Source organism: Lutra lutra, chromosome 10 (genome assembly GCF_902655055.1).
Source record: "Lutra lutra chromosome 10, mLutLut1.2, whole genome shotgun sequence".
Classification (NCBI taxonomy): Eukaryota; Metazoa; Chordata; class Mammalia; order Carnivora; family Mustelidae; genus Lutra; species Lutra lutra.
The window spans coordinates 52,737,569-52,760,674 of record NC_062287.1 but is presented as its reverse complement, the minus strand read 5'-3'; the positions used below and the strand labels follow the sequence as shown (position 1 = coordinate 52,760,674).

The 23,106-nt window shown below is 42.1% G+C and overlaps 1 protein-coding gene across 2 annotated transcripts in view; it reads right to left on the bottom strand.

The window, feature by feature from the left end:
* Positions 1-762: 762 nt before the first annotated feature.
* The window catches only part of INTS4 (integrator complex subunit 4), a 122,031-nt gene continuing 99,687 nt past the window's right edge, over positions 763-23,106 (bottom strand). For both annotated transcript variants that reach the window (XM_047693909.1, XM_047693908.1), the window contains 8 exons: positions 21,807-21,900; positions 20,345-20,425; positions 17,771-17,901; positions 12,218-12,277; positions 10,508-10,667; positions 10,170-10,313; positions 5,394-5,514; positions 763-1,154 (listed from right to left, as the gene is read on the bottom strand). In XM_047693909.1, the coding sequence (XP_047549865.1) occupies positions 976-1,154; positions 5,394-5,514; positions 10,170-10,313; positions 10,508-10,667; positions 12,218-12,277; positions 17,771-17,901; positions 20,345-20,425; positions 21,807-21,900 (970 nt within the window). In that variant the 3' untranslated portion in view covers positions 763-975. The remainder of the gene's footprint in view (positions 1,155-5,393; positions 5,515-10,169; positions 10,314-10,507; positions 10,668-12,217; positions 12,278-17,770; positions 17,902-20,344; positions 20,426-21,806; positions 21,901-23,106) is intronic.

The following is a 23,106-nucleotide window of genomic DNA, read 5'->3' as shown; positions in this document are numbered from 1 at the left end:
AGCTGAAGATTTAAAGGCTTTTTCCATATACTTTCCCAGAGGTGGTAGAGCCCAGGCCTTGGGAACCATCTTGGATTTGAATGAAACAGCTTTACTACTTACTGTCCAGGCTTCCTCCCAGGCTTCTCTGAGCTCTCCGGAAGACTCAGTTGGCTGCAGCAAGGATTAAATGGCAGGTAGCAGGGCCCGCACACAGTTAACGCCTCTGGAGCATTTACTGCTCTTACACCGCAGCTACACCTGTAACTCACATGCAGCTCCAACCCTGGAGTCATCAAAGATGCAGTGGGAAATGCCTTTATTTCTTATACTGGATCACTTTTCCATAATCCTTGATCTCCTAAAATATGGCCCTCATGCATAATTTTGGTTCTAAGGGTAATGACAGGCAAGATCAAGAATCTCTCTCAGGGATGAAAATGATTCATTCTCCAGCTATTCATACAGTCCTTGGCGTAGCTACTGCCTGCATTAGGGAAAGAGCTTCTTGGCAAGACAGTGATGTCTAAGGCCATTCAGGAACCATCGGCGGTGAGAAAGTACAGCTGTGAAAGGAGTGGGCCCTGGCAAACAGACTGCTGATTTAAAAAACAAGATAATGCTCCAGTAAGCCATTCTTTAGAGGTGGCTACAAAACTTTGTTTCACACTCGAGGAACATAACCATGTGATATAAATATTGAACCTACAACCACATAATTTTTTTAAGGACCAGGAATTAGAACAGCTAGGTGTTTTTTCAACTTTATTGGTGGTTGGGGTGGGGGGACTGTCAGGGAAGGAGGAGGTGTAGACTTGAAGGTTTTTGGTTTTTTAATGCAAAATAATTTATTGTGTGTCTGATACCAGATGAGACTAGACAGGTCATGGTACTCATGCCTACATGCCGTCCCCAGGTGAAGTGCTCTAGGCTTCTGCCTCACTCTGCTACCTAAGAAGGGCCTTCCCGTCCTCGGCTCTATAGATTGCTGGTGACTCAGCGCCTTGCGGGTTTGGGCATTATGTAAACTTTCACAGACTTGCTGAAGGGGATGGTGCCCTCGATGCTGGTTTCCACCTGGGGTGAAACCTCACCACCCTCGATCCACGGGGATTTTGGAATGCGAGAACTGGAGTTGTAGGCCAGCAGCAGCCTGACTTCCACCTGGCATGGTTCTGGAATAAAAAAGACAAAAGAAATCCTCTATGACTGGGCAACTGCTAGGAATTGGGAAGAAATGTCAAGTAAAAGCCACATCAAAGACAGAAGCAGTAAGGTTTCTAAACATTTCTTCATCTGTCTTCAACCCGTCCCCCTCACGAAACAAAGACACTTTCCCAGCCTGAATCCTGTGAGGCTGAGCCTGAGCCTACAGATGAGCTGCTTCTCCACCACCTCCTCCTCCAGTCCCTGTGGGCTCTCCGCAGCTCAGATCTGTGGCTGATCAGAGATGACGAAAAACTTTGCCTCAGAGGCCTTCTGGCTTCCAGAGAGGGCCACATGGGCCTGCACGGGGCTGTTTCTCATGGCCAGATAACCAGGCTCTTCCTGTGTGGCTTAGCCTGGGCATCAGGGCCGCAAACACCGCAGACGCTACCGTCTTACTGGAGAAGCAACCTTGATTTGATTAGGAAACAGTTCTGACAAGAAATTCTCACCAGTCAACAGGAACACACTTCAGGAACCTAAAATCATGTCACTAAACCTTCCTTTCTTTCATGCATGTAACAGGCCCGAGTGAGCAAGTAAGCCCTCTCTCGAATTGCTGCCCATCTGCTGGCAACAGAGACAGTTACAAAAGGAGCACAGCGCTCTAATCAAATCTGTAAGGACTATGAGGAGGGGGCCCAGGAAGGATTTGTTTATTTTTTTAATCAATTTCTTTTTTTTTTTTTTAAGATTTTATTTATTTATTGTCAGAGAGAGAGTGCACAAGCAGGGGGAGCGGCAGTCAGAAGGAGAAGAAGGCTCCCACTTGAGCAGGGAGCCCGATGCAGTACTTGATCCCAGGACCCTGGGATCATGACCTGGGCCGAAGGCAGACGCTTAATAGACTGAGCCATCTAGATGTCCCCAGGAAGACTTTAGAATAAAACACCTGCTCTGTGTCAAGCACACAACCCCAAGAGTTCTTACCCTGCCACACCACAAAAGACTGTCACAAACCTCCCTCCCCCCATAAAAGTCCCAAGGATCTGAAAGTTTCTAAGTGAATGTGCAAATCCACACTGGTGGCAGTATTTAAACCCACTTGATACACTGAAGCAATTAATCTTTCTGTTAACCATGTGGCTTCTACAAAGGACAGGGAGAGTATTTCAAAAGAGCCTAAGGGCAGGTGCAAAGGGCCAGAAACAGAGTAAGCTTGGGATATCCTCTTATATTTCATGTGACTGGAGCAAAATGTGCAAGTATTAAAGATTACCCCAATGCTAAAGAAATACAGAGGAGAAAAGTGAGAGCTGGATGGATCTAAATGAACAAGGGCAGAGGTCCCAGGACTTCTCGATGCCTCTCCAGACCTCTTCCTAGTCACTTCCAGACTTCTCTGTAGGGAGGAAAACAGAGATCGAATTGCTGTCCTTCCGGAAGGGGAAGGTTCCCAAGAAGCCAGGGCAACCTTGCCAGCCTGACAGCGGCCTCAGCACCACCACTTACCAGCCACGTGGTGCGAACACAACTGTGTAATATGGGGTGTATCTGTAATGAAACCAGTGCTGCACTCTGGTATCAGGGTCTGGTATCAGCTCTCCCACTATGCTCCCCTCTTTTGTCCCAGATGGCTGTTGCCAACCCCAACCACAACCCAGCCACAACTCTCACAGCGCTTTCAGCCAAATCCTGGCGAGGTCAAAAGACTCAGCCCAACTGTTCGTTGTGCCCTCCCTGCATGTAGTAAGAATGGCAATTCAAACCACTGCCATAAGAGGAAAGGAGAGGGGAGAGAAAATGAGAAACAGTGGGAGAAAAAGACAAAAGATTATAAGGGACAAATCATGGCAACCTATTCATCATGCCTGGAAGCACAGCTCTCCTATGAGGTATATATTCTTGCTCCTATCTTACAGGTAAAGAAAATGAGACAGAGAGGTAAAACCACTTTCTCGGGATGGTACAGCAAGGGAGGCAGAATCTAGAACCAGGTCAGAGTGACTCAAGTTTCTGACATGGCAGTAGCCTGCCTCTCAGAGGAGAGGCCCCTGGTAGGGAACTGCTGAAGGACTGCATGGAGGAAATGCTCCCCAGAACTAGACCCTATCTCCTGGATTAGCACAAAGACAGCACAGGGCATTCAGAATGAGAACACATCTCACTAGTGTCCCAGGCATCCCACGTCAGAAGGGAACATGGTAGAATGAAAACACAAGGGATTTGGGAGTTGGGAAATCTGCATGCCAGCCTCAGTGGGGTGCCTGGGTGGCTCAGTCGGTTAATAAAGTGCTATGCTGAGAAAAGAGAGATCTGTAATAGCAATCTCTCAGAGGAGGTGATCCTGAACGAATCAGAATTCTTCAGGCTCATGACAGCCTAGATGGCAGCCCTGGCTCAGGAAAGGAGCTACTGTAGGAACGGGGCAAGTCACTAGGCCCTGCCAACACCTTTGAGGCTCTTCTGAGATCTAACATGCAACTAAGTGCTTCTCTGAACCTTGGGCCTTCCTCAACAATGCTGTCCCACAGCATATCTTTCTAGCATATCGTGTCCATGTCTAGGATCCCTTTATCAGAACAGATTAGAATAAGAAATTCTGCCTTCCTGTGGTAGTGCAGAACACTCCAGGCAACAAGGATATAAAATGAGGGATGCTTAGGGAGGAAGATCCTGGGTAAAACATTGCTGGATGCTTCCTCAATTGTGCCAGGCCCAGGGTTACTGACTAGACCCCCAAAGGGGCTGCCCTGATATTTAACAGCACTACTTTCTCTTTGTGAAAACCTTATTATGTCATTTATACTCACCTAACACCCCCGATTGAGAGAAACCAATAATAATGGCATTAGTTACTCATGTATTTAAAAATTCAGTGAAGGGGCGCCTGGGAGGCTCAGTGGGTTAAAGCCTCTGCCTTCGGCTCTGGTCATGATCCTAGGGTTCTGGGATTGAGCCCCACATCGGGCTCTCTGCTCAGCAGGGAGCCTACTTCCCCCCCCACCCTTGTGACTCTTGTCTGTCAAATAAATAAATAAAATCTTTAAAAAAAAAAAAAAAGTCTTAAAAAATGTTTCTTCAGTGAAAAAAAATTCCAGAACGCATCCACCTATTTCTAAAATAAACCAAATCTGGTGGCATGAAACTCTCTCCAGTAATAATCATGCTTCTGAATCATCTTTAGTGATTTAGGAAATATGGTGAGGCCAATTCTCCCACATTTTAGGGTTTGTAGACTGAGTCTCTATTTCAAGTTTCAAAAGCAGCCTTACACACTTGAAATGTAATGTCTCATGTGCTTGTATTCTCCAATTTTATTCTTAAGAATTTTTAAAAATACTTCTGTAACCTTCCTATCTTTTCACAAATTATTAAAGTATCACATTAAACCAGTCCTGTGGGAAGGTAGGACAGTAATAGTTGTCGTTTTACCTGTTTCAGGGGAGTGAACTGAATGGTTCATAGGCAAAAACAGAAAAGTTTTAATTTGGGTAAGAAATATAAACTGCTTAACTTCCAGACAGAGCAAGGCTCAGAACTAACTCCTAGGTGGAGAACTATCATCTTCATTTTGAAAGTGAGGAAACCGTTTCAGAAGGCAGAATGGCTTGTCCGAGGCTATGTAGCAAGTCAGTGGCAGAGACAGGACAAGAAAATAGTGTGCTGGTATCCAGCTGAGGGCTCTTTCCACGAGATTCCATTCTATTATAACTCCTGTACATCTTCTGACAAAATCTTGGGCCTTGAGCAATCAAAGCAATGCAGCAAATGAGTCTAAATGCAGCCAGTTTGGGGTTTTATTTATTTTTTTTTTATTTTTATTTTTTTAAAGATTTTATTTATTTATTTGACAGAGAGAAAGATCACATGTAGGCAGAGAGAGAGGGGGAAGCAGGCTCTCTGAGCAGAGAGCCCGACGCGGGGCTCGATCCCAGGACCCAGAGATCACGACCTGAGCCAAAGGCAGAGGCTTAACCCACTGAGCCACCCAGGTGCCCCGTTTTTTGTTTTTTGTTTTTTTTAAAAGATTTTATTTATTTATTTGACAGAGAGAAAGATCACATGTAGGCAGAGAGAGAGGGGGAAGCAGGCTCTCTGAGCAGACAGCCTGCAGTTTGGGGTTTTAAACTCCTTAAGAAATCAAGTACTCAGCAGGCCTGACAGAACCATGTATTTTTGAAAAGTACAAAAAACCAAATGCCTACAGGTAAATGTGATCCCTAGGAGCATATTTTCCTGTCCACCCTGGTCCACTGACCCTTTACCTGTCCAGGCAGTGTGGGAGAGGTACACCTGAGTGATAAGCCGGTGGCGCCCTGGGCCAGGATTCCGGAAGTCGGCTGGCTTAGGATGAATCATCTGAGCCTGGCCATCTGGATATAAGACCTAAGAGGTGAGAGAAATGAGAAAAAGAGACAGAGGGGCTATGAGTTTTCAACAAAACTGCGCCATTTGTTGTGAACCTCAAAAGCGGAGGAACAGAAGACACCAGCCTTCACTAAGAACTGTTCTGGAGCGGGGGGACAACACTGTTGGCATCTCTGTATTCCCTGCCCCAGCACAAAGCAGTGTTTGGTAAATATCCCTGAATTCATGGTGAAGAAGTGAAAAGTCAAGTGCCTCTATTAAGTACAAAAACAGGTAAAAATACCAGTCCTGATGGAAAAGGCACCCCCATCAGGATGACTTTCTCTTTCCTCAGCTCTTAATCACTTCATGGGCCAGGATCCACCACCAACCAAAAAGTATTAAGAATAATTTTGTAACTGAATTCTCTACTCTAGGTTACAGGATGCTAAGAAGCACTTTCTACTGCTCTTTCTGTCAAAGAAGGGTCTGCTCGGTTAAAAAACAAAATTCAGCCAAGTAAATTTGAAGATCTAATTGGCTTTATTAAGAGTAGAGCAAGTACAGAGATGCTCTGAGGATCTGGACAAAATAGGGAGGACACATTCCTGGAATAGGATGAAACTGTAATTAAGTCTTAGTTTCCTGTTGTGGGGGGCAAATGACTCCAGTTTGGACTTGTTTTCTTGTTTTTTGTTTTGTTTTGTTTTTTGTTTTTAACAGCTGGGCAGTTCTCAAATCTCACACAGGGCCAGAGTACTTTCCTCACATCCCAGGGTAGCCTCACCACTACCTGCGCGGACAGCCTGTTGCACAAATGAACCAAACCAACAGATGCAGCTTATCCGAGAACTGAGGGCCTCGACTATGGAAACCTACCGGTAAGGACAGAGAAGGGAACTGCACATGCCTTTCAACTTTGAAACTCTGGAGAGGCCTGGCTCAGCCCACCTGCCCCATAATGAGAGAAGACTTCAACTGCCTCCATGCTGACCTCAAACTTTCTAATTGTTTAAGCTCTTCTTTCCAGTTTATCTCTTAATTCAGGCAAAAGACCCAGAAGGCAAAACATTCCCTGATGGTAACCAAAACAAGCAATAACCACTGCCCTGAGCCAACAAGAGCCCTTGCGGTTGACTCCAAGACAGTCATGACTTGAGCTTCACTGCCCACCTGCAAGTACCCACCGACCTTTGTCCCACAATTTCCTCAAAGAAACCCGCAAGTGTTTTCAGACCTTCAGAGACTGTCTTTGAGACACTAGTCCACTGTCTTTCCAGAGTTGGCCTCACTGAAAGGAATTTTGTCATGTTTCACCACTGCTCCTTTATGTGTCTTTGGATTTTGTCACCAGCGAGTGGCCAAACCGGGTCTGTTTGGGACCCTTAAGGGTCAGGTGCCCTTGCACCCCTGTACCCCAGCTACACTAATCACCTTTCACCTGCCCAGAACAGAAGCAGTAATGGTCTGGACAGCACCCTCCTCCCATCAGAGCTGTCCCACAAGGAGCAGTGAGTCCCCCCCCCCCACCACCTGCAGAGGCACCAGAACAGTCTGACCATGCACATGGTAGAATGACTTTGGAGACTTTTTAGTACAGTCTAGAAGGTGACCCTTAGGGGCGCCTGGGTGGCTCAGTGGGTTAAGCCTCTGCATTTGGCTCAGGTTGTGATCTCGGGGTCCTGGGGTCGAGCCCCACATCGGGCTCTCTGCTCCACAGGGAGCCTGCCTCTCTGCCTAGTTGTGATTTCTCTCTGTCAAATAAATAAAATATTAAAAAAAAAAAAAAAAGAAAAAAAGAAGGTGACCCTTACATAATCTGCCTGCAACTTCAGTTATGCTCAGTTGGTCACTGAACTTTTTTCTCAGGGATAAACGTGAAACGGTAGTTCTCAACTCTAGCTGTACATTAGAATCAGATAAGAGTTATTGTTATTATTTTTTTAAGGATTTATTTATTTGACAGAGAAAGACAGCAAGAGAGGGAACACAAGCAAGGGGAGCGGGAGAGTGAGGAGCAGGCTTCCTGCTGAGCAGGGAGCTGGATCCCAGGACCCTGGGATCATGATGAGCTGAAGGCAGATGCTTAATGACTGAGCCACCCCCAGAGGCTCTACTGGTACTGGTACTCATGGGCCCTACTCTCAGGATTCTGATTTAACTGGCATAAGCTGAGGCCTGTGCATCATTACTTTTTAATGCTTTCTTAAAGTGTGGTTAGGGTAGGGGCACCTGCGTGGCTCAGTGAGTTAAAGCCTCTGCCTTTGGCTCAGGTCATGATTCCATATCGGGCTCTCTGCTTGGCAGGGAGTCTGCTTCTCCCACTCTCTCTGCCTGCCTCTCTGCCTGCTTGTGATCTCTGTCTGATTTGTGATCTCTGTCTGTGAAATAAATAAATAAAATCTTTAAAAAAAAAAAAAAGCGTGGTTAGGGTAGATAACCACTAATGTGGGGAAACAAAAACAAAAAAACCTGTAGTACAATCTCACGGCCAACTCAGAATTAGTTCTGTGTAGGTCTTATGATTTATAATAAAGAATTCCTTTAAAAAAGAAAAAAAGTGGGGCACCTGGGTGGCTCAGTGGGTTAAGCCTCTGTCTTCAGCTCAGGTCATGATCTCAGGGTCCTGGGATCGAGCCCCACATCGGGCTCTCTGCTTGGCAGGGAGCCTCCTTCCCCCTCTCTCTCTACCTGCCTCTCTGCCTGCTTGTGATCTCTCTCTCTGTCAAAGTAAATAAATAAAATCTTAAAAAAAAAGAAAAAAGAAAAAAAGGAATTCCTACTGGGAAGCCAGAGGTTTTTTTTTCCCCTTTCTTGTCACCACAGCAAATCTTCAGGGCCTGACTCATTCATATCTCTTCTAGGAAGGTTTCCCTGCCTGTCCCTGGCTATCTGTCCTCAGATTGTACTGTCAATCTACCTTCTTTTATTGGTAGCCCTTCTGCATAAATACCTCCTCGAGCCCTTATCCTTTGTTCTTACTTATCCTTTCAGACCTCCACATGCGCTGGTGTCTCCACAAAGTCCTTCTTTTCCTCAGCCTCTTACCACACTCTATAAATTAAATTCTCTCCATCATATGCATGTGTATTTTAAGCATATTACAGAATTTTTTATGGTAACTAAAAACTGAAAATAAACCTGTAGGGAAGGAAAATTAATTTTCCCTCTACCCTTCTAAGTTCTTGACTAAGATCACTCCTATAATAAAAGATAAACAGGCAAAAAAAAAAAAAAAAAAAACCCCCAAACGCAAGTTTAATAACATGTATATGTTCTATATACATGGGAAATATCCAGGAAAACTGAACTCCCTGAAATGGCTCAGGTAATCACCTTAAATACCATTTCCACTAAAGACAAAAGAAAGATGAGGTGGAAGGGAGCCAGTTTTGGCTCAATGAACAAGCACAATAAACAAGGGTAAGATTGTTGTAAAACAAAAAACAATTTTTTTTTTAAGTAATCTCTGCATCCAGCGTGGAGCTCGAGCTCCACCAACTGAGCCAACCAGGTACCCCTGTTAAGCAAATTTAAGTTGATGCCTGCCCCACTGTTAAGAGTTTCTAGAGACTGTCATCCTTCTCTTCCTGGTACAGAGGGAGACATCTTCACAAAGGATGATCTCCCTTATAAATGTAAATTTATCCCACAAAAGGGCAATTTCTCCGTTTTCAGAGATCCTCCTGTGTCTTCAGCCTCTTGAAAATAATTGTCCCAATAATCCTTATGCCAAAGAGATAACTGCGGTGGCATATTGTGCTCCCCTTCATTCCTGCCTTTGAAACTTCCAAGTAGTTTCACACTCTGCAAGTTGAGTTAGTACAAAGTTCCATTATTTCACTGAACCAGTTAGTCTCTTAATCTTGAGAGTAAGTCAGCTCCATCTCAACATATGTCTTATTTCAGAAGGCAGTGTTGCCGATGGGTTCCCAAAATTAGGCCTACAGTATGTGAGAAATCAGGTATTTAGTAAGAGGCCACAGTATTCTTCTCCTGTCTTCGTCTGAGAGATGACTGAACTTCTGTTTTATAATTGCATGTTCATTGGTCTTTCACTGATACTGCGCATCCTGAGGGCAGGAATTCTGACATGTTTGCAACCCTAGTGCTTATCATGTGCAACAGAGTGAGCACCGCTACATGGACGGATGGATGAGTGAGGAGTACTCTTTGTGAGGCTTAACTGCAGACTGTCTAAATCAACTGGCGTCTCTACTGCATTTGCATGTGTCTCTAATATAGCTAACTTAGGAAAAAATACTCCCTAGCGCTTGCGTTTTTCAACCTTTAAATTTTGCTCACCAAGCTGACCCACCCACAGCCGGGAAAGGACTCGTTTATTATAAGTAAGTTTGCTTGTGGCCCTGAAGATACCAAGTCGGCACCTCACTGTTACAAAACTAGAAAGGCCCCCGTCATCCGGTAAGCACTCACCAGGTACCAGGGACTACATATACTTTATCTCCTTTCACTGCCAATTGCTCCTATTTGTTAGTTGTAGAACCTGAGCTTCAGAGTTCAAAGTACCTTGCTCCAAACCACAGTCAGCAGAAGAGATGGGATTCACACCCAGACTCTTTCTCAGAAAGACTCTCCACCCCCCACAACTTTCTGTCCCTTAGACAGAAATCACAGGGCTGCTGGAGTTACGGTCAGTGTGGAAGCCCCATGGGGACCGAACCCTGACAGACCTGGACCTTCACAGTACTCTGAGGGTCCTGCACGTGTTCCAGGGTTGCATCGACATCCAGGGCCACAACCAACCCGGATGTAAACCGCAAAGGATTGTCTGACTCGCCTGCTGGCTCGATGATGGTGGCCGAAGCTTTGTGGATCTGTAAGCGAGAAGAAAACACAAGGATTCTAAAGCCAGGCCATCCCTGGGCAACAAAACATGATCCGTGTACTGTCTCCATGAGCAGGGGGACATGTGGGAGCCCATCAGGGGAAAGGCCCTCGCCCAGACGCTCAACTGGTCAAAGATCACCAAGGCGAACAGTTTTGACTATCTCAACAGATGTGGCCTGACCTGTTCTGGAAGGGGGAGGTGCAAAAAGGTACTCTGCCGCAGCATGGTCTGTAGAATTTTGACCACTTCTACTGGTTTGGATGTCATAAGTCGGGGCATAAGGTCAAGAAGTTTGTCCACAAAACTGTCCTGTAGGTGGGGCAAATCAGCGATAAAACACCTGGAAAAACAAACAGAAGCAACTGACTAGGCATTCATTTATGCAGGCTGAACCCCAAACATATGCTAAACCCCGAGGGATGAGAAATGATGAACTGAAGGAGCTCACAGTTCCTGACTGAGAAAGCCAGGCACCTAGATAATTATGCCCTGGTGATGTGACCATCCTCATAGACCTGTTTACTGAATATTCGTCCTCATAGGCCTGTTTACTGAATATCTGTATGTGCCAGGTAGACTCCGTGTTTTACGTGATCTTACTTAGTCCTTCCAGCAATCCTGTGCACTGCTGGAATTATTTTTGTATTAATAGATTCATTACTTAATTTAAGAAATATGTCTTTAAGACTTAGCAAGTGCCAAGTACTATCACAGGCACCAGGGACATAACAGCGAGCAAAAGAGAAGAAAATGCCTATCTTAATGAGGCTTATATTTGTTGATACGAACACTGAGATTCAGAGAAAATGATGCACTGAGGCTTTAAAAAGTTAAGTAACTCATTTCCTGCACTGATTCCACAATACTTCTGCCTTACAGAAGGAGACAGTCAAAAAATCTTCCACTGAGGAGGTGATATCAATGCAGGGACTCTGGGGCTGAATGAAGAAAGACAGTCCAACCCTACATGACAGATGAGGAACTTTGGCACACCAGAGCTATCACCTTACCAAAAGTCTCCTCAACGCAACTGTGCAAAAACAGACTCTCCACCTTAAAGAACCTAAAACCAAAAGTAAGGCATGAACTTAGCTGCAATTTGAAGCTAGGCTCTTAAAGGGCCAAGCAGAGTGAATCATTTGCTAGAGAGCAGCGCCTATTGGTGAAGTATGGTATTGCAACTCAGCTCTACATGGAAGACTGGCAAGTATAGAGTCATGGAAACTTCAGGTTTGGTGAAGTTCATGGGCGGGCGGGGAGGACGAGGGGTGGAAGAATGAAGTATCAGACTTAATAAATGTCTGACTATAAAATCCTATAAATGCTTTCCTCCTAGTATTATATTGGCAACACACCACCTGTCTGGTCACTAACTCAACTACTACTTCTTCGTGAAGACTTCCACTCACCTATTGCATCTGTTTTAACTAATTTACTCCATATAGAATTCTGAGAAAACACAGCTGTACTGCAGAATATAAGTTCTTGATAGATTTATGGGAGAATTTTTTTGTAGATTATAGAAAAATATGGAAATTTAAGAACAGTGGTGAAAAGAACAAAGAAGTTACAATTTTTCAACAAAAAAAGTTTGTTTCACCATGTAGTACTTGTCTTTTTCATGGCCCAGCTGAATGCTGAATACAAATGATTCCTGATGTTTTCAATATACCATTGTATGTTTAGCTGAATTTAGCTGAATTTTAGCTGAAAAAAGAAATTTATAAACCCACTAAAGAAAATACACAATTAGGGCACAGTGCTACAGAAAACACGTTGGCTGCATGAGTTAAATCAAGGGTTCTGGCTTGTGATCGCTCTTGTTGCTCTGTACGTGCTATTCTCTGCATAACCAAGGTTTAGTAAGCTAGAAGGTGATGAAAATATTACCTCTGAAAAAAGTCCACTTCCTGTAAAAACTTTTCACACATCCCAAATAAGGGGTCAACTCTGTAGAAAAAGAGAAAAGCAAACAAACAATACACATATTTTGCTTCTGTAATCTTCCATCTGAGGAATTAGGACCAAATTCCCAGAAACCGGAGTCTACATGAAAGGAGAATGAGAGTAGTACACTATCAAAATTATCTCTAAGAGAAAGAGCAGACTTCTAATGGACCCAGGGGGGAAATATCTGCCAGGATCCCAAGATCCAATTCAGACACTGCAGTGACTCTTGGGCTCAATGAACGCTCAAAGTCAAGGGCTATTCTAGGCCACGCCTGGCATCAGACTGACTGAGGATTCAGGACAGAAGCAGAGCTTGTGGGCAGTACAGCATCACGCTCCTCCTCTGTGGGACTCCTCACAGCGCTCTACTCAGCAGTCCAGAGGGCCATCTGGTAGCTCTAAACTGGCCCAGGATGGAAAGCTCGGGTGCGAGGAGAGGATATCTACACCAGGTCAATTTGGAGACTATCCTGTTTAGAAGCCTCATGCTCCACTGACTCAATGAAGCCCAAAGCTATGGTGTCTGCATCAGGCAACTACAGTTCATTGATAGTTCTTTCTGATCTACATGCAGTTTTATCAGTGATCATTTTTACTACGGCACTGTCACCGAGTAATACAGCTGATGCTACCAGGTTTCTAGGGAACAGACCTAGAAGGTTAACCAAAGGTCAGATTCTCATGACGAAAAGGAAAAGGTTTTGTTACTACTTTGCCCACAGACACAGACTATGTTCTTTCTTCATCACTTGGTTCTTTTTATTTCTTGTAATTTCTGAATGACACTTTCCATTTATTTTCATTAATATATTATTCATTAGAGGAGTAAAGTGCCAGTAAAGAAAAACAAATACTTTTTACTTACATAAAAACATGGAAAGAAATGGTGTTAACTTTCATTTTTTAAAAAAAGATTTATTTATTTGAAAGAGAGAGAGAGAACATGAACAGGGAAGCAGGGAAGGAGGCACAGGGAGAGAGAGAATCCTGAAGCAGACTCCCTGCTGAGCATGGAGCCCAATGCAGGGCTCAATCCCATGACCCATGAGATCATAACCTGAGCCCAAACCAGGAGTTGGCTCCTTAACCAATTGAGCCACCCAGGGATCCCACTGGGGTTAAGGTCCTTTTTTTTTTTAAAGATTTTATTTATTTATTTGACAGACAGAGATCACAAGCAGGCAGAGAAGCAGGCAGAGAGAGAGGAGGAAGCAGGCTCCCCACTAAGCAGAGAGCCCGATGCGGGGCTCGATCCCAGGACCGTGAGATCATGACCTGAGCTGAAGGCAGAGGCTTTAACCCACTGAGCCATGCAGGCGCCCCTGGGGTTAAGGTTCTTAATAAACTAGTTTAATCTTTCTATTAAAATGTAAACTCCATGAAAATAGGGATTTTGTATTAATCATTTTGACACGGGATGTATTTCCTGACACGAGAAGCTATGACAATAAATATCTGTTGAATGAACAAGTAAATGAGAAATGACAAATGGAAACTTACTCTATAAGCAACATGCATTTGAATTCTTCTCCTAAAAAAGCAGGTAGCACTAGAAACTTTCTTAACTCTGATAAACGACCAGAAATAGAACTGAAATTTAATAGTGAGGTTCACCCACCGAAGATCTCCAGCAGTGAGAGGGCTGGAAGGGAGACCTCCAGCTAAGCAGGGGTGAAAGGAGGGTAATTCAGTCAAGTTTATAAAGAGTCATCTTGGAGGGCCTAAATAAAATACAGATTTGGGAACTCTCTCTAAACCTAAAACAGAGCAGGAAGCTTCACCTACATGCTATGTGAAGTAGGCTTTAGCTCGAAAAACATCTACTTTTTTCTTGATGTGAGGAAAGAAAGCAGGGGAAAAGTGAAGTCCACTGACTTCACAACTGACCTATAGTTGACTTTTGTTTATAAGTATGCAAAGACAATGGGAAATTATTAGATGATAAAAAGATAATCAGGGCTATAAAGGAGACCAAGCAGACCTCAATCAGATAAAGTCAAGGCAAGAAAGCACAGAAAACTTACTAAAAATTCTAATAACTAATGTCAGTGATATTAAAGAGGAGATCTAAAAGGACACTACACTGATAAAGCAAGAGAAACTGTTAGGAAAGGGGTACACAGAAGAAAACACACTCAGAAATGAACAGTAATAATGAAATCAATTCAGCAGTAAAAGAATTCTATAATGAGGGACGCCTGGGTGGCTCAGTGGGTTAAAGCCTCTGCCTTCAGCTCGGGTCATGATCTCAGGGTCCTGGGATCGAGCCCCACATCAGGCTCCTGCTCAAGAGGAAGCCGCTTTCCCCCTCTTTTCTCTGCTCTCTCTCTGCCTACTTGTGATCTCTGCCTGTCAAATAAATACATAAAATCTTAAAAAAAAAAAAGAATACTACAATAAAAAATCATGAAAATTGAAGTAGAGCTTAAAAGAGCATACTGAAGAATTTACACAGAATACAGAGTAGAAAAACTAAGAAACTGAAATTATGAGAAAAAAGAGAGACAGGCAAAACAGATCCAGAAGACACAGCATCCAGTATGACAGACTGGAGCGGATGGAAGTAGTAGTGATTAAAGAAATAATGGAGGGGAAAAATTCCTTGAGCTAAAAGCAAGCTTACAACTGAAAGTCAGTGAGAAACAGTGAAAAAAAAAAAAACCAAAAATAAAAAACACAAAACACCACATACATATCTGAAGTAGAATTTCTGAATTCTAAAAAGGAAAAAAATTTACAGCTCTGAACCAGAAAAATAAGCCTGCCTACAAAGGAAAGAGAACCAGACAGACATCAGACATCCTAACTGTATACGAATACTAAACAGTAACACAGCAATATTGACAGAGCTCTGGAAGAATTCCAGTTATGTATAAGAGCAAAAGAAAGGCAGTTTCAGACATGCAGGGTCTCTTATATATTTATTCAGAAAAACAATTACTAGAAAGCTAGAATGTGTTCCAGTCAAATAGCGAATTAGAACAAGGGATGTCAAAAGCAACTATAGCACAAAAAAAAAAGTAGTGAGCAATTTGGAATTAATTTTGAAAAAATACTTATAAAGCCTAATGAATACTTTAAGAACCAATTCTTCAAATAAGAAATACATTATAAAAATATAATAAGCTGAAACTGAGTTCCAAATGATTTAACAGTATGAGACAATCAAATAAAAACGTATTAAAATTTTATCTTGATCTGAGGTGATCTTGATAGAGGTAATCATAAAGTCTATTTAACTTTTTATGTTGATAAATATAAGTTGAATATGTTTATTAAAAATACAAGTAAAAATACTATTTACATATAAACTAATATAAGCTAACATGTATCAAGTGTTTACTCTGAATGAGTGAGGCAGTATTTTAAGAGCTTTACATTTAATAATTTACAATAACCCTGTGAGGGTGAAGCAGATACTATTATTATCCCAGTTTAACTTAGGGGGAATAAACTGAGGCACAGAAGTCTTTTTTTTTTTTTTTTTAAAGATTTTATTTATTTGTTTGACAGGGAGAGATTCAAGCAGGGAGAGAGGGAAGCAGGCTCCCTGCTGAGCAGAGAGTCTGATGCGGGACTCTACCCCAGGACCTTGAGATCATGACCGGAGCCAAAGGCAGAGGCTCAACCCACTGAGCCACCCAGGCGCCCCGAGGCACAGGAGTCTTAAAGCAACTTGTCCATGGTCACTAAGTTTGCAATGGTGGGGGTCAAGATATGAGTCTAAGAAACAAGGAACCGTAGCCCTCTTAACCTCTATGTTCTATTGCCTTTCACTGGAAAAGTTCAGACGTAGGGTTAAAACTTTCAAACCCTTGGAAAAAACAAAGAAACAAAGAAAACAACCAATCTAGCAAAGTCAAGGAAAAAAAAGGGGCAGAAATGAATACAAGCAGAAAGTATAAAATACTATAACACAAGAATAAATTTATTAGTCTTTGTATAATGACATGGAAAAATGGAATATCAATGGATGAAATGGAAAGAGGCAAAACACAAAGTATATTATGATTCCACTTATATTAATACACACATTTATAATCTATATATATTTATCTGCCTTGGGAAGAGTCTATTGACAGTTGTTTCAGAAGGGGTAGATTGTCAAGGAACCTTCACTTAATCTGCAATATTTAAATTTTTTACAATAATCACACATAAACTGAAGTATATATATATATGTATGTATGTGTGTGTATGTATGTGTGTGTGTGTGTGTGTGTGTGTGTGTGTATATATATATATATATATATATATATATATAAAATTTTTTTTTTTTTAAATAAAAAGAGTATAGATGCAAGGGGCTCCTGGGTGGTTCCGTCGGTTAAGTATCTGCCTTCCGCTCAGGTTATGATCCCAGGATCCTGGGATCCTCTCTTTCTCTCTCTGTCTCAAACAAATAAGTAAAATCTTAAAAACAACAACAACAAAAAAGTGTAGATGCCAACACAAGCACCTGCGTTTGCTCAGCTGTGACTGGCAAACAGTAGGGATTAAACATTTGTTAAATGAATGATGGCTATCTCTAAGATTACATCACTACCTGATTTTATCAGGTCACTATCAAAATCAGTGAAGAAGTAAAATAACATTCAGAATGTTCTTTCTGACCTGGTATTTTTCAGCACTTACTTAAATACTCCTATTTCCTTCTCTAGGCCACTTTTAGACCAATACCACCGCCAAACAGAGCATCAGACACATCTTCCACCTGGGTACGAGCTACGGCATTCTGTCAAGTCTAGGATGCCATCACTCTTAGGAGGCACCTTTATTTTATAAAACACCAAGAAAGAAAAAAAACCGCTTTCAATCCAAGTGTGCCACACCATCAAAATATCTAATTTCAGAGAGTTTAAATTTAAAATGTGCATTTTAGAATCGATTAAATATGGCAATTCTAATGGAAAGTCTGATAGTGAGCTCTTACTATGTACCATGTTAAGTGCTTCCACATGTATCATCCCATTTTTCTTCATGGAAACCCCATGAGACAGATGTTGTCATCATTCTCTTTTCACAGACAGGGAAACAAGGCACAGAGAGGCTAAGAAAATACCACCCCTAATCAAACAACTAGTAAGTGGAGAGGTCAGGGTTTGACCAAGGTAGTCTCATTGCACAGTACATTCTCTTCTTTTGTTTTTACTGCCTGGGAGAGCTTACTAATCTCTTCAGAAGAGAAAATATGGTTCCTGGCACTAAATTCTTAAAGAAATCAATCAAGGACCATAAAGAATGTCCTTGTTGCCTGTTGACCTATGTTGTACTGTAGGCAACGGAGAGCCACTGCATCTTTCCAAAGATCCAGTTTGACCCAAAGATAGAACCTGGAGTATCTGAAAAAATGAAGAGTTTGCATACTGTTTAGCAAATTTTTTGTAAGTATCTTTTCACCTCCCATTAACCTTGGTGAGATCTCTGAGTGCATTTATTTGGAGGAGTCTTTGAAAGGACGGTGCCTCCCCTTGCAGCAGCCACGCATCTTACCCTCGAGTAGTCCGAGCTGTTACTATAAGTTGCAAGGCTTTGGCCTGCAGCCTCATGTGATGTATAATCACCACCTGTTTATTCTCCACACCACTGTACATGAACTCCATTTTGTAGGTCTCTTCCATGATCTATAAAGAAAGGTAATGAAAGATCAATAAAAATATCATATTGGTTTTGATAGCAGCATAGAATTCTAGGTGAAATTCTTTAAACTGAGTTTTTTGTTTTTGTTTTTGTTTTTAAAGATTTTATTTATTTATTTGAGAGAGAGACAGTGAGAGAGAGCATGAGCGAGGAGAAGGTCAGAGGGAGAAGCAGACTCCCCGTGGAGCTGGGAGCCCGATGCGGGACTCGATCCCAGGACTCTGGGATCATGACCTGGAGCCGAAGGCCGTAGTCCAACCAAACGAGCCACCCAGGCGTCCCATAAACTGAGTTTTAAATGGCCTGTGCTTTATTTAAGTGCCTGTGGTAAGAGAAATTAGGATAATTTGAGAGAAATTAATGTGTTGAGGAAATTAATATAGTATGTCTTATGAAAACAGAGTAAGTTGTTTTGTCAGTTAAAAAAAAAAGATTTTCATCCAGTAATAAAGTCATCTTAGTTGATGATGTCAAGATATGAATAGTTCAATCACTGATAAAATCGTAAAGCACTGCTATTTACCTACCCCCCAACTAGTGTGTTGTAGGAACAAACAACGATGAACCACTATATATGGAAACCCAACCCTAGGAAAAGTCCTCAAGAATTTAGCACCAGGAACCATTAACCACATGTTAATCATCCAGACAGACTATTCTACAGGCCTGGTCTGTTATTGGGAATATGGAGAGGAGAACAAGTGTAGAAAACAAGTCTATGACCTCAGCTCAAGCCAGTTCACTAAGCTCTTGTCTATTCGATCCAAATCAGCTACTCCCATCCAAATGATGCTTCTCTCCCCATTCTGTGCGTCCCTTCCTTTGAGGGCTTTGGGGTCAGAGAAAGGACTCCAGGCTCTCCACAACCACCAGAAAGACAAGTTACCTAATTACACAGGGCTCAAATCCCTATCTGTAAAATAGGGAAGAAGTAACCCTAAAGTCATAAAACTTCAAGGAATAAAATGGGCATGGACAGCACTTAGCACAGTATCAGGTACCCAGCAACAGTAATTACTTTTCCCTCTTTCTTCCAAACTACTGCTCCCTGGTCCCACCCCTCCCACTCTGGGGCTCTAGTCATTAGGCTCTACTCCCCTACAGTAAGCCACACAGCAGGTCTGAAAGGAAGTCTAGTTTAGAGGACAGATCAAGTAGAGTAGTGGGAAGAAAACATAGTGGATACCAGAGGATCTGTGTTCAATTCCCTAACTCTACTACTTATACCTCTATAAATTTAACCTTGCTGAGCCCTCAAACAACCTCATCTATAAAATGGACTTAATATTCATTCTTACCTAATGGGATACTGTGAGTGTTAATTAAAACAGACATGAAATCATTTAGTGAACTGTAATGTAACAATCATTAGCTTGCTATTGGGGTCATAATCACTAGGTTATATACAGATGGACTCACTACCTGAAAGACAGGACCCAGAAGAGTTCACCAAATCCAATACCTAAGAATGAAGGGAAACTGCTTTAAAGTCCCGAAAGGAAGAAACTCAAGGCAAATATAATTAAATTCTACTTAATGAACTAAAGAGTACATAAGGACCTTTCAACATTCAAATGTTGGTATAGGCTAAAAATATAAACAACTTCAAAATGAGTTCAGCTACATTTTCAGATGAAAGGTTCATGACAATATTTACTGGATTTTAATATATCTGAAATACAAACTGATAATAGTTTTATTTACTTATTTTCTTAAAGATTTTATTTATTTATTTGAGAGGGAGATCAAAAGTAGGCAGAGAGGCAGGCAGAGAGGGGGAAGCAGGCTCCCCGCCGAGCAGAGAGCCCGATGTGGGGCTCGATCCCAGGACCCTGAGTCCACGACTTGAGCCAGAGGGAAAAGCATAACCTACTGAGACACCCAGGCGCCCCAATATTTTATTTTTTTTAAGAGTGTATTTATTTATTTGACAGACATAGATTACAAGTAGGCAGAGAGGCAGGCAGAGCGGGGAGGGGAAGCAGGCTCCCTGCTGAGTAGAGAGCCTGACATGGGGCTTGATCACAGGACCCTGAGATCATCCCTGAGCTGAAGGCAGAGGCTTATTAACCCACTGAGCCACTCAGGCACCCCCAAACTGATAATATTTCAGAACAACAAAGCATCTTAAAAATCATCCGGTGAAATAGCTATATTTTACAGAGAAGAAAAAATCCAGGGAGGTTAAGCAGCCTCAATATCACAATATTGAGGCCAACCTGGGACTAGAACCCAGGTCCCCTGACTCCAAAGCCAGTGCTGTGTCCCCTAATTATGCTGCTTCTCAAATCACTAACATCTGTCACAGGCTGGAACTGAAAAGGGCACAGCAGAGGCACAGAGCCATGTGAAAGCCTCTGGCTCCATCTTAGATGAGAAAATTCCTGGACAGAGATCCATCTGAGAAGAAGATCCCAAAATGCTTACCTGTTTTGCTGCTGCAGAGGCCAAATCACTCTGCTTCAAATACAAAGGGGCAGCCACATTCCACAGCTTTTCTTGCAGGGCCTACACAGACAAATCAGGAGACACAGAACACAGAGATCACCAAGAAAGAAACTGGTGTATCATTTGAAGCCTCTGTGTTTGTTTTGCTTTGAAAATCTCCTGGATCACGACTTCCTCTCAATCTTATTCTTTTAAGCTAGTAAGCCCCGCCTATTATAGAGAAAGAGGAAAGCAAAGGCTGAACTTCTTCCCATTCAATCCAATTCCCGGCCCAAAGGCCCTATATCCAGATCAGACCAGTGCTTGCAAGCAGATGGCAGAAGTCACGCAGGTCTCACTAAAATGGGCGAGAAAGCCATGGCTCTCAGCCCTTCTTGTTCCCAGAGCCACTAGACTACTCTGGCAGCCCAGACCCAACTTCCTTGACTATGGTGCTTTTATTTTGCTCACTATCCTTTGAAGAGCCCCTCCCCTTACTGACATGTCACACCAGAAATCAAGAAGCTTTTCTACATTCTTCCCTCTCCCTCAATCTCTTTATGTTCAAAAGCATCATGCGGAGCCACAATTTTACCTTCCATCCCTTTCCTCTCAGCTGTATGGCCCCAACTCTCATCTCTCTAAATCTCTGCTGTAGTCCCTAAAGACATAACCTAATGGCTTTATAGAAGATCTAGACTAACAATATCTAATAGAAATTAACACACACAATATATATAATTTTATATATTCTAGTAGCCACATTTTTAAAAGTAAAAAGAAACAGATGAAATTAATTTTGACAATATAGTTTACTTAACCCAGTATATTTAAGATATAATTTCAGTATAAAATTAGTATTCTAAAAGTTAATAGTTTACATTCTTTTTCATCCTAGTAAGGAAATCCGTGCGTATTTTGCATTTATAGCACATCTCAATTTGAACTAACATTTCACGTACTCAATAGTCACATGTGCCTGGTGACTATCCAGTTAGACAGCAGCAGGTCTAAACTATAGATATAGAAATTTTTAAAGCATCCAAATCATACTACCCTTAACAGTTATTGTTTCACTTCCAATCATTTTTTATATATATGCTTTTTATACAGTTGTAGTCTAAAAGCAGAATTGTGTATGCTTTTTTTTTTTTTTTGTACATAACATTACACTGGGGGTGCCTGGGTGGCTCAGTTGGTTAAGCCTCTGCCTTCGGCTTAGGTCATGATCCCAGTGTCCTGGGATCAAGACCCCATCGGGCTCCCTACTCAGCGGGAAGCCTGCTTCTCTCTCTCCTTCTGCCTGCTGCTCCCCTCACTTGTGCCCTCCCACCTCTGTGAAATAAATACATAAAATTTTTTTAAAAAGGAAAGAAAGAACTGCTGAATCCACTAAAGTGCTTTCTATGCACTTTATGCACATAGTAATCACGAAATACAAACATAAAGGATCCAAACCAACCTTGATAAGAAGAAGTTGACACCGAAGGTAGGTAGCAGAGAAGTCAGCGACTCCTGCTAGTTCAGACTGAAGTTCTCCAAGTCTTTGAAGATCTCTGCAGTAAAGAAAACCCCAAGCCCAACAGTGGATAGGGATAATGACAGCCATATAAAGGTCCAAAGCATTTTACCATTTTAGCAGCACCTGCATGGCTCAATGGGTTAAATGTTTGCCTTCAGCTCAGGTCAGATCCCAGTGTCCTGGGATCAAGCCCTGTGTCCCTCCCCCTGCTTGTGCTCTCTCTCTTGGTCCCTTTCAATCTCAAATAAATAAATAAAATCTTTTTTTTTTTTTTAAAGATTTTATTTATTTGACACACAGAGAGAGACACAGAGAGAGAGGGAACACAAGCTGAGGGAGCGGGAGAGGGAAAAGCAGGCTTCCTGCTGTGCAGGGAGCCCGATGTGGGCCTAAATCCCAGAACCCTGGATCATGACCTAAGCCGCAGACAGCCGCCTAACAACTGAGCCACCCAGGTGCCCAACAAATAAAATCTTAAAAAAAAAAAAAAAAAAAAGCATTTTACCATTTTATACTTAGTAAAATTGGTCATAAATTTTAAAACGATAACACCCAATGATGGAGTGGTTATAATGAAACTGGTTCACTCATGCTTTGATAACAGTTTAAGCTGATAAAATTCTTTTGTAAAGTAAAACTGTACCATTATAAAAGCCATACGTACTTTCAAATATTTTGATCAGTACCTTTATGCTGAGAAGTAATTCTAAGAGAAATATCCAACAGAAATGAAATGCTTTATGCCCCACAATATGTCACTATTATAGTGGAATATTCTACAGATGTTAAAATATAAAACGGTAATAAGGTATATGACCTTAACTACATAAAAACTGTATGTAGGAGAAAAATACAGCAAAGTGGTTTTCTGAGAGAGGTATGAGGATTCTTTTTATTGTCTTCTCCCAACTGTGCTTTATTTTTCAAGTGTTTTATATAACAGATGAGTATTTTTTCTATCACCAGGAAAAAAAAATTAAGATACTGTAGTAGGCTTTGTTGGCTCCCTACCCAGTTAGCCATTCTTTACGTCTTCCTTACTTATTGAACTCTGATTTTGTTCAAGGCAAGGTATCCTCAAACTCATCCCCAAGTAGAGTCTGACTGAACTAAGCCAATTAGTATATGTCATCTCCCAGGTTATGTGACCTAAGTTGGCCTTCTCAGTCCTAATTGAAGGACTTATACTCCACACTTGGAGCAGGCCTGATAGTAGTTTGTATGTCTGTCTCCATCTCCA